The 12,271-nt window shown below is 37.8% G+C and overlaps 2 protein-coding genes across 2 annotated transcripts in view; one reads left to right on the forward strand and one right to left on the reverse strand.

Annotated features, from left to right (window-relative positions):
- Nucleotides 1-2,720: 2,720 nt before the first annotated feature.
- On the reverse strand, nt 2,721-5,755 carry LOC308133224 (C-C chemokine receptor type 2-like; the record flags this gene model as incomplete). The annotated part of the gene is made up of 3 exons (XM_080500525.1): nt 2,721-3,598; nt 4,308-4,487; nt 5,749-5,755. The coding sequence occupies 3 exons, from the start codon at nt 5,753-5,755 to the stop codon at nt 2,721-2,723; spliced, it is 1,065 nt and encodes a 354-aa protein (XP_080356651.1).
- Nucleotides 5,756-8,457: 2,702 nt separating this feature from the next.
- The window catches only part of cobl (cordon-bleu WH2 repeat protein), a 53,713-nt gene continuing 49,899 nt past the window's right edge, over nt 8,458-12,271 (forward strand). The window contains exons 1-2 of the mRNA XM_080500526.1: nt 8,458-8,567; nt 8,768-8,911. Of these exons, the coding sequence (XP_080356652.1) occupies nt 8,883-8,911 (29 nt within the window). The 5' untranslated portion in view covers nt 8,458-8,567; nt 8,768-8,882. The remainder of the gene's footprint in view (nt 8,568-8,767; nt 8,912-12,271) is intronic.

The raw sequence follows: 12,271 nt of genomic DNA on the forward strand, positions 1-12,271 counted from the left end.
GTGCTGGAGGAGAAGCCATAAAACTGTGCTGTTGCCTAAATGAACAGATCAAAGTAGAGCCAAACACCAGAAAAGCTCAAGATCTCAATAATAGATTCAGTACGTTTTAAGCTTTAGGTAGTTTTAAGGTTTCATTTATGGTTTGGTGTGTCATGGTTCACTGAAAATTCTGGCTTTTTTCAACTTACCCAGGAGACCGAAACAAAACAGCACGTAGTAAAGAACCAGGAGAACCACTGATCCATTGGGAGATTCTGCACTGGTGTCCAAATTACAGTAATAATATTCATATTCATATCCTTCTGGATACAAAAGTGATTCATTATCTGATGCATTCATCTTGCTGTGTGAGACAGAGAAAATATATATTAGCCAGTAATACACAACAATATCAAAATATTAGGAATGATTCAATAATAAATAAAAAAGTTTCTATTATAAGTATATATATGTATAGATTTATAATATGATTTGTAGAAAAACAAATATTTTTCTATTGTGGTTGCTGTTTAAATCTTCAAAAGACATGCGCAATGTGGTATCAGTTCAAACCCCAGTCTAACTCTGAATTAATATAATGCTCATCTGTATTTTCCTTTAACGCTACACATAAATTAATAAGCAACAATATACTGATTGATCTTACAATTTCCATTGGGTATGTCAAAGTAACTTAGCCAACAAAGCTAAATATAATCTACTTACTTTCCAGTACAGTTGTGCCATTAAGAAAAACAAAAAACTAAACAAAAAAACACCATAATGATTTTTAAAAGCTAAATAATTTTACAAAGCTGAAAGAAGACTCAACAATAATTGCCACTGTGGAGGAAGTTCTGAAACAGGAAACATTAGTGACTGTCTTTACGCTATTGTAACATGTGACTGTAGATTCTCATTTATCTATGAATATCACAGACTTGTTCCTGCTCATAACGTGATCAAATGTATGTCATCATTTAAACCGCAACTCATTTATCACCCCCAACCCCCCCCACACCACAACCCCACACCCAGAACCACTTGCTTTGACACCCATCTATCGACCCTCACTTCCTGTGGCTGATAATGTTTCTGCATCTGCTCACAGTCTTTAAGCCTCTATTGGTGTGTGAGGTAAAAGAAAAAACAAAACAAAACAAGCAACAACAAAAAAAACGCAGTGAGTCTAGTATATGTCAGCTAAACGTTTCAAAAACAGTGTGACCATGCTCACCATATTCTTTGCCAGAATCACTCCTCCTGAACTCGTGTGCTGTTGTGTTCAGCTCAGGCGTTCATCTCATCCTGTCAGCTTGTATTTCTTACTTTTAGTGTCAAATCCTGCAGCAGAGCACATTTCTGGTAAGGCGAACTCCAGGCTGGGTTGTTTCCTCTGCATTCGATAAAAACCTGTACAGAGGTGTCAATGCGGTTTTCTCAGAAATCTCCCTGAATGCAATGACGTGAGGCAAAAAAAAAGTCTAAAGGTGAAAAGGCATTGAAATGAGGACTTTTGTTCTTCTTTGATCTCCTCAATAAACATCTTTACACAATCTTTTAAGAGCTTATGAAAATTCAACTCAGCAGTTCCCGCCCTCATTTTCTCTATATACTCAAAAGCTATAAAGATATACATACTATAGAAGAAAACAATCACCTGTTAATTCTATCTCAACATCATCAAACTTCATCAATGGATAAATTCAGCGTTACTCGTATATCTGCGCTTTTTCCAAAACTGCTTTATCTTACCGCACAACTGCAGTCAGTACTCATGTATGAAGTGAAGTATTAGGTGTAAAAAACTAATAAATGTAAAGCAATGTATACATCAACAGATTTAAAATCACATTCAAATTTATTGAGGCAAACAGAATAAAAACACACTAGTAACCGTACTGTACATTCATATAAATATGAAAGATTTGAAATGATGACATATAAACGTACCAGACATTTTTGCCTGTTTTCTTTTCCCATCAGTTTTCACAAATTGTTTGCTTTCATTACAATTAGCTTGTTCAACAAAGACATGTCAAATATAAGTTTTAAAAAAAAAGTGAGTTTGTGGTGTGAGGCTGTTACAAATAAGCAATTCACTTTGAAGTGACAGGTTTTCTTTAACCTTCGTGGATACAGTGTAGCAACTCGAGGACAGTGGTGTCAAACTCGGAAGATGATGACAGTCGTAGCTGCTGTTCTTCATATTCATATTCATTATTTTAGTATCTGTAGCAATCAAAAGAACATTGAGAGACAGCACTGAACAGCAGGCATTTGAGCAGTTGCACTGCTTGCCATATGATTTAGCACTAAAAGCTAGTTTTATTGTGAATAGCAAAAAGCATTGGCATCAAAGCCACACTGTGAGCATGGTTTCATGAGAACATGTACAGTGAAGGCTGCAGACTTCAAATGTTTTGAAGAGACAGACTTTGGCCCATACCATTTTGAAGACGGAAACTTTTTTCATGAAAAATGTGGAGTTTTTGTTATTTATTTATTTATTTATTTATTTGTCCTGTTCCTTGAGATGTGTGTGTGTGGAGTATAAAACGTTTAGCTTTTCAAGATTCTACAGTCGTAACTGGCACAGTCTGATCTGTACGATTCAAAATGGAAACATCAACAAAATATAATAAACAAAAATAATGATCATGGTAGGAGATGCTTTGATAACTAAGCTGATAGAAAGAAACCTTTCAAGTGATGTTCATGAAACTCGCCTCGTCCGCCCTCTACACGACAAAGGTAGAGGTGACTTCGGAAGATCTGGAAACAACAGAACTTTTCCATGATGTGCTGCCAGAGCCAGGGATCCAGTTTTTCAGCATCTGCAGGGCTCGATTCATGAACTTCTGTCCAACAAAGGCATAGATGATGGGGTTCAGGCAGCAGTGGGTGTAAGCGAGGGCTTCAGTTACTGTTACGGACAGCTGTAGGTTTTGTTCCCAGGTGCAGTCACTTGATGATTTTTTATCGGACAGAAACTTCAAGAAAATCGATATGTTATATGGAGCCCAGAACACAAAGAAGATGGCCATGATGGAGACGATCAGCTTCACCACACGGTGCTTCTTTGCCGTCTTCATGGTCACCAGTCTGGGGATGATCCTTGAGTAGCAGACTACCATCACCAAGAAGGGAATGATGAGGCCTAACACATTTGTAGTCAACAGATTGAAGTGATTCCAGGCCTCATTTTCGGGGAAATAGTCACACAAGTCTCTGTTTCCCTCATTCACTACCGACGTGAAGACGTAGGCTGGCAGAGAGACACACAGGCTCAGCATCCACACCAACACAGTCAGGATTATGCCAACCCTCATTGTGCGATAGCGTGCCACTTTGTGAGCATGCATGATGACCACGTAGCGGTCCAATGTCATCACAATCATGAAGAAGATGCTGCTGAAGAAGCCGGCATTGTACGAGCCGGAGACGAAGCGGCACATGAAATCTCCAAAGGTCCACCGTTTCGCCACAATGTAGCGAGTGTAGAAAGGCAGCGTGAGCACAAAGAGGAGGTCAGATAGGGCCAGATTGCAGAGGCAGATATCGGTCAGGTTTGTCTGTTTGTGGTACTTCACTAATACACATACCACAAGCCCATTACCTTTGTGGAAGAAAAAAAAAATCAGAAGTCAGATATATAAATAAACATGAAAAATCATAATCATATGATAATCTAAACTCAGTTTCACTTCCCCCCTTTCGTTTTTCAGACTGTACAAATCTTCATCCTTTATGTCTATGACAAGGATGTCATGAAACATGTTTTGTCGTTGCCCCAAACATTTCCGGTAAATTACCGGTAGCATGAATTGAATTATTTTAACAGTCAATAATGCACAAGTTTGAGTTTCAATTCTTTTTCCTTGTAGCTTTACCAGTGTCATTGTTAAAAATGTTCAGTCAGAAAAGTTAATCAAAGAAATGTGTTTTGGTTCTGATAACAAATGTATCTTACATTATTTATGGGATACTGGATCCAGGCAGTCTTGCATTTTTTTCTGCTTTGTTCAAACATGATGACCACAAAGTCCTATTTGTTTGCATACTCTCCTCATGCTTTGTTTTGTTTTTTTCTTTTGTTTGTTTTTTTTTCTAGTGAGTCCAGCTTCTTCCAACAGTCCAAAGACACATGTTGTGTTCATTCGGGATCGTGGTGGATATTTGTGTGATTGGTTTCCTGTGTATGCTCTATGTTGAATGGGTGACCAGGGGTGTGGCCTGCCTGTGTAGGTTGCAACAGGTTCAGTACTGAACTATCCTATTATGGACGGATGGATGGATGGATGCATGGATACAGTATAGACACCTACCAATGAAGCCCAAGATGAAAACCAGACTATAGAGCGTGGCCAGGAACACCGTACTAAAGTCCTTCATGGTGGTATTGTTGCATGGGGAGAATAATGAAATCTCGTTCTCGTAGGCTGAGTAGTCGTAGGCTGAGTAGTCATACAGCGCAGTGGCGGTGGCAGTGGCGGTAACCTCATTATCTGCAGACAGAGAATGTGCTCCAATCAAACAAGATCAAAACAGTATTTATTGTTTTCCTCATAGGTACTGACCTCAATCCTTCACAAAAAACCTGTGTTATTTTTAATCAGTAGTAAGACTTCACACTAACTCAAAATGTGCCCAGTGTTTCGGTTTAACCCAATTCATCAATCTTTTATAACACTTTAACCTGTTTAGGGGCACTTGAGCCAAGACCCAAACCTACGGCATTCACACTATGAGCAATCCACTTATATATATATATTTTTTTTTAAATTACAAATTATATGCTTGAACAATTTGACATGGGAAAGCGCACAAAATGAGATTCTGTCTATTTATAAGTCCAGTTTGTCAAGACTTAATTGGTTCTAGCATCACATAACTCCAAGCTCAGCTGCTGTCCTTTGGCCGCACTGACTCAACATTTCAGAAATTCTTCCCCCATGAGCTCATGTTCCGCTTTCGACTCTTAGGTGGGACTCTTCTGGTTGTTCATAATGAAGACTAAAAGTTGAATTTTACGCTGTCATTTAATGCTACCTATTATCCAATGTGTTGTTTTAGTGTGGGACTAAAAACCTTGTGACATTATTAAACCACAAGTTCATACTTAATAGCTTATCATTGTTTAAAGTGTTCTCTGTGCTGGGTGGATCGGTTTCATTCCGATCCACTGTATCAGTAAAGGCATCACTGGTGATTTGTTTGAAAGGCTCTCAGGGTTGAAGTTTAAGTAATTGCGCCCCCTTCTGTTTATCACTGGAAATGTAATACCCTAATTGAAAATAAATGCTTTCATCAAACAGCTTTGAGACAACAATTTTTAAGTTACACTAGCATTGCACTCCATGTCACCTTATGATAAACATCGTGTTCTGTATAGGTTTATGTTACAATGTTTTCTCTTTTCAAAGCAACCAGTTTATTCTAATTATCAATACTTATGAACACATTTTTGTTAATCACTGATGCGTTTTCTAGTTGAACCCATGAACAATTTTAAACTATAGTACAAACTAATTACAAAACATTGTGATCTTACATTTGTTTGTTTGTTTTTTCTTAAATACAGTTTTCCAAATGTTTCCGCAATAGGAAACATTATACATCTAAAAATAAAGTTGATTTACACTATTTTGGATTTTTAATCCTGACACCTGTGTGGTGAACATTAAACATCAGTCAATGCAACACAAATATAAGTCTAAAAGCAATCCAACAAATTTTCCAGAATATAAATTATTGAAATATACACACCTGGCATGATGTCTCAGAGATGCCTCTTCTCCACTTACAGAAAGCCAATAATATTATTTTCTCGCACCTGGATGTTTAGGTCCACAAATGTATAGAGTGAAGTGACTCACGTCTGCAACACCCTCTAAGAATGAGCAGTAGAAAAACAGAAGTGATCATAACATTTCCTGACTAAGATCTTTATCAGGATCAGAGTTCACACATTCACACTCGACGAACAACAACATCCCAGATGTTCACACTTTTCACTTTAGCTTCACTTACTGTAGATAATGCTTTATTTGTACATGTTTCTACATATGGACAGAAGTCAGCAAAAAAACAAACAAAGTGATGACAAGTATTGAGTTCTTTAATTGTGGTTTGTTTACAGATGTTTATTTTGTATAAGTTTCACATTTAACAGCAAAAACTGTAAAATTCAAATTAGAAGCTTGCAAATTCACAGGGTATTTTTTTTTGTCACATCATTCATACTCTATTCTGTATTAAATTTTACAGTACTGTGTTCATTAAATCGTTCATCCTGTTGATTATGTACCCCCTTCAATGTCATTTTGTTTATTTATGGAAATATGTATGTATGTATTTATTTAAATATTTATGTATCTATACTGGGAGAATGTCCACTCAACAGATGGTCCGAGGGGTGTCTTAATCTCTTTTATTTGGAAAAGTTGATAATCCAACAATTAGGAGCCCCATAATGGCAAAAAAGGTTCCCGCCTTTGTAGGATTTTGATGCAACAGGTGTACTATACATGTGCATGGAAACGTTAAACTTATAGCTTATAAGTACATTGTTAAAAATTAGTTTATTTAGCAAATATATTACAGAAAACGAATATGCACATCATTCAGTAAAACTGAACATAACGTTCTATGAAGGTTGCAATGCTGTCTACACATGCACATGTAAAAAATTTAAAACATTGTTTTTTAACACATTATAATGATAAGTGTGTATTCTTTATTATTGAAATACTTTTTTTTTTCTTTTTAGTTGTCTGATTAATTCATCCACCCGCAGCCCATTCTGTTGCGGTCTTTCACTGACCTCTTGTGGTAGAAAATCGCCAGTTCGGCGGCATGTGCGTTTGGCACAAAGCATGCCGGGAGTAAATTTTTGAATTCTCACAATAGAATTTTAATTAGGTATTATTAGATGCAGCCGGAACAAATCATGATCCAGTCCTTTTCTTCAGTGGATGCAACTTAACGTACATCTTCGGCATCATTGTGAGATTAATTATCAGCAACAGATACACAAATGCTTTATTTTTTAAGCCATTTTTTGCAGTAATACTCAAATGTGTCACCAGTTATGTCATTAATGGAAAACAGTCACATTAAACGATTTTTTTATTTTTTATTTTAAGGATCAACAGGAGTGAAATGTCAAAGAATCAAAAAGTGTATTTTTGATTATTTAAAATATATATTTTTTTCTTCCTAGAATATCCCACAATACCAGCTCTGGATTAGTCAATCTATGTTAGCAGGCCACTTGCTCTCCAACTGGTGAGGATGATTGACTGGAGGCCTGCTGACGAAGTCGCGCTGCGCGCTGCGGCTGCGTCAAGTTTAACATGCTCACATGCAAAATAATGTACATCCACTTCTAAATAAAAGCGTTTCACGTCTATTGCGTCCGCCCATGTTGACGAGGGTACGATGCATCACTTTCTGAATAAAGTCACATGGACTTGGTTATATATTGAAAGACGTTTCTGCACCTTATCCAGGTGGTCTTCTCTGTTCCTTCCACTAGACCTACGGTAATGAAATCAGAATTATTATTTTTTTTTTATGTTTGAATTGCAGAAAATAGATAATAACATCATAGAACCTCATCGTGCAGGAGACAAAATAAGCCTGAGGGGCTTATATGGATTCATCAAAATAAATAAACATAATACATATTAAAAGACAAAAAAAACAAAAAAACATCAAGGCACAACAAGCAGAGAAAACTAACAAAGAGTTTAATAAAAACATCTAAACCACACAACATATCAACTGAGAATACCGACAAGAGATAATTTAATATGCTAGCCTCACAAAGGAAGGCAGCAGTTTAAATGATTTGTCCAGAGTTGGGCCCCACGGAATCTGATGAAAGGTTGATGCTTGGAGGAACAACAAAGTGGCAAAAGAAAGTATTTTTGGTTCCAACAAAAGTTACAAAAGAGTAGTGAATCATCCACACGAAACAAAAAACAAGACAAGACTATGTTGTGGTACTTAGAATAGGTATACAATTGATAGGTGAGAGAATATGAAAAAGACACGTAAAAAGTAGTAATCATTAATATAATAAAACATTTTTTTTTAAATAGTATTGGATAATAATTTGAGGCAAGACGATGCAGCTTTATTTGTACATATTTAAGTAACAACGTAAATCAATGTGGTTTACATTAACAAACAAAATAAATGTGAATAAAAACCATGAAAGTTAAAAAAAAAAAATAGGAAGGAAAACTTGTGAGAATAAGAGATCACCAGTACAAGAGTTAAACATACAGCGCAAACTGGAATAAACTCTGTCACACACAGTTAATAAAAATAGTTCTACAGAAAATAGCAACTCTATAAGACTGGCACATAAACACAACCGAGTTTGAAAACTCTCCAGCTGCAGATTTTCCCCAAAACTATTTTGAAACAACTTCCCGGAAGTCGGATTATTATGAACGCAGACGAGACGGCGGCTGCAGGCAGAGTCCGCCTGGGCATACGAAGATTATATCAAGTGGATTTGACAAGTTCCTGTGTCCAGTTGGTGAAAATGATCCTTTAAATCTGCTCCAGTTTAAGTGAGTTCGTCTTTCCAGTTGCTTCACTTTTGCGCTTTTTGCGCGTTTCATGTCATGGTGGCCTTTGCGCACTGTCACTTGTTGAGTCCAAACGATTGAAACGAAAAAGAAAAACGATATATATATACTGAGTAGTAACTACTTCTTTTGGGAGCTGCTACTGTGATGAATGAGTTTATTTTGTGTGTGGACTCTCGCAGGTGGCAGGGTAATGGGGATCCACCGAGTTTAGGGGCGAGCGGCGGCGGAGGACTTGGGGAGCCCCACGGAAAGAAAGCACCGATAATCTGACCATCTGGGATATTAATCACTGCAATGACCGAGTCCTCAAAACCCCCTCCAGGGTAAGTCTGAGAAAACACAGTCACACTCTTAGAACAATCACTTGACATGAACTTTCAGAATGAATCGGAAAGAAATACGTTTTATTGGCTTCTGCGCATTTGTCTGACGCGTGGAAATCGATTAAAGCAGGTGCTGCTTCCATTAGATGTTTTCTTCATAACAGTATGTATACTGATCAACAAGAGAATGTCAGGATTATAAGACAACATATGATTTCTGTAGTTTTAGAGCAGAACATGTGGGAGATGAAAGGAGCAATACATTAAAGCTTTATTAATGGAACAGTTACAGCATTTTTCTTAAGTGTACAAATTACAACAATGTGTCATTATAAAGTAACATAACGTCACTAAAATACAGTACGTATTAGTACTAATACAGTACTCTTGCAGCTCATTCTCTGTCAATTCAACACAGTTAAGCTTATCCACTGCATCAGTTCAAAAAAAAAAAAAAAAAGCCTGCAGCCTATAGAGAGGACTGACAACAGCCAGAGTATTCCAGCAGCGTGCTGCATTCACCACGTCCTCGCACACAGAGGAAAACATTAGCAGTTCAGGAGCCAAACACACTTCTGTTCGGTTGCTACTGGTGGTGGAACAACAAATGCTTTCCACAGCGTTCTCTGAACTCTGTTGATTGGGTGTGGCTGCTATAGATAGTCTGAAGTTTCATCCACCCCAAAGTGTGAATTTAAAGAAGTGTAGCATCCATTGTCCATTGCCACTTAAGAATCAGTATTTGCATGTTGCTTCAGGGCATGATTTACTGTCCACTCATTATTATTTAATTCACACACCTCCTGCTATTGTCTCCTGTATAAATTACATTTAGTGTAATGAAGTATTAGTGTTGACCTTCTCCATCACTCTCGCTTCTTTATTGGTAGGAAGGCTTATATGTTCAAAGATTACTTGATCACCCCAACAAATGACTCCTTGTCATCGGTGGCAATTCAAAAGGCCAAAATGCGATGGTGTTAAAAGCAGTGCGCAAACAATCTGGGTGCAGGTTTTGTTCGGGTAAGTGTCCATCATGGCCTTGCATGTTCTTCTTATATAAAGATATAAAGCCAAGGATGCAAATTGCAGCAAATGTACACGTAAGACAAAGTGTGTTTTTTAGAATTATTCCTCGTGACGAGAGAAGAAATATGTAAAAGTTGAATTCCCCATGACGATCCACAATCATGTGGATGCATCTGGACTTGTTACTCTTTAAAAGCATGAGCAATGGCTCTCTACAGGTCAAATTTTCTTCAGAATGGAAAAAAAAAACCCAAACCTGACAAATGGGGCAAAAAACAAATAAAATAAATATAATAAAAATTAAATAAAATAAAAAAAAAACAGTTGTCGGCCTCTGTTTCGTTTACAGGAAATACAAACATTGAAAAAGCAAAGTACATTCATATTGTCCACTTGAATACAGCATATGGGATCTTTGTGATTTAACCTTTTCTTTATTTTAACAGTACCTCATTCCTAGAGAGCCCATTTGTGTTGATCTGAAAATTTGGAACTCTACAATAATACAATTGCAGAGTATCTTTCAAGTAATATGCATAACCTATTCAGTTTTTTGTTTTTTTTCTTCAATGAACGGTACATAATGCAGGTGTGCCGTAATCGCCTAGCAGATCTACGCTAAAACATTAATGTTCTTTCAGGGCTGATACAAGTAATGGTGTTGTCTTCTTCTCCTCTGATCTTTAAAGTAAAGGTCCCTTTAAACAGATATCTTTAATTACAGTGATTTCAGGCTCTCAAGGGCTATTTGGCCAAATTACAAAGCAGACTGGCCACAGAGTCGGCTGGCAGCGGGAACCAAAACACCTTTTTATCTGGTCACTGTGTGACATTTCTCTCCATGTGAATTACCATGACAACTCCTTTTGTGTAGCAGTCTTTCTCTCTCGTCATCACGCAGGGAGCAGCTCCTTTACTACATAGCACTGTCCAAATGAATCTGGACTCATAAAACCACATTAACTCACTTGCACACATTGTGGGATCTTCTGTAGAGTCGTGGCACACTATTTACCTGCATGGATGTTGAAACTTGAGCAGCAGGTTCATGTGTGTGCTTGCAAAGCTCAAGGATGTCCTTCAGAGGAGGTGAGAGAGACATCCCGAATGCAACTTTGGTTTGACTCTTTAAAACGCTGGCATCAGGCTCCTGTTACAGTTGATGACTTTCCACCATGGAGACCAAATGATTTGCTAAGATGCACTAATAACAACATAAAGAATGTCCAAATTAAAGAATGTAGCATGACTTCTGATTCAGTTTGCAGAGCACCATGTGTAGTTCTGGTTCTCTCTCTGCAACACAGGCAACAGCCTTATTCCACACACTGGGGATTTCCTCTGCAGGTTTGGACCTGGCGTGTGTGAGTGTGTGTGTGTGAGAGTGTATTTGCTCGTGTACCGAGTGTGGTTAGAAGTTTTTGATTAATGTGGCTTTGTTACCATTTGAGTATCCGCTCCCCACGGAAGCAATAAGGAAGCTGCAGACTCATTTAAATGAATAGCATTGAAGTTAAAGCGGAGCCACTTAATTGAGTTCGAAATTTACAACATGTTTTAAGTGTGTGTGGTTTTTTTTCCCCCCTGACCTTCAAAGTGTTTTACTGTGTTGTTATTGGTTTCACAGCACTTCTCTGTGTTTTTATGTTTGTCACATTCAGCCACAATCGGCAACATCATAGCCTTGTGACTTTACTTTGCTCACATGGTTGTCGTCGTCAGTCATGTTCATCCAACCACACCCTCACATTTGTTTCCACTTATCATCAGATATGCTCAGAGCATTTCCTATCTCCAGAGTTTGGTTCAAAGTGCCTCACAAAGTACAAAGAACAGAAAAAAACCAGTGTGGCCACCTGTGTTATACTGATCCACGCCGCTGTCTGATTCACTGCTGGTGGGTTTGACCTTTTTATTTTGTGGTGGCGGAATGGTTAGTCCTGTTTGCATGTTTTTTTTTTCTGTTTCAGCTTGAGCTTTCTCAAGGTTTTACTCTGGCTCCCTTGCATGGTCTAAAAACACACTTATCTTAGCCTCAGTCCTGTCCAGTGTATAATCTGACGTTTGCATTGAATTTACAGAGGCCTGCAGCATCGAATTGCAAAACTCTGTCCGTCTAACCTCAGCACACACCCAGAAATAATTACAAGCTGCCAAACCATCCTGCCTCTGTATGTGCGTTTGTGTGAAGAGAGATTATCGCTGGTTATTTGCTCTGGTGTAAATGATCTTTAATTCAAACCTGCGCCCACTTGGTCTTAAATGTTAGTATCGAAGTGCCACAGTTGTCTCTTAGTCTGAACGTTTGTTTTTTTTAAGTACTTGAAGGTA

This window comes from Blennius ocellaris (genome assembly GCF_963422515.1).
Source record: "Blennius ocellaris genome assembly, chromosome: 8".
Lineage (NCBI taxonomy): Eukaryota > Metazoa > Chordata > Actinopteri > Blenniiformes > Blenniidae > Blennius > Blennius ocellaris.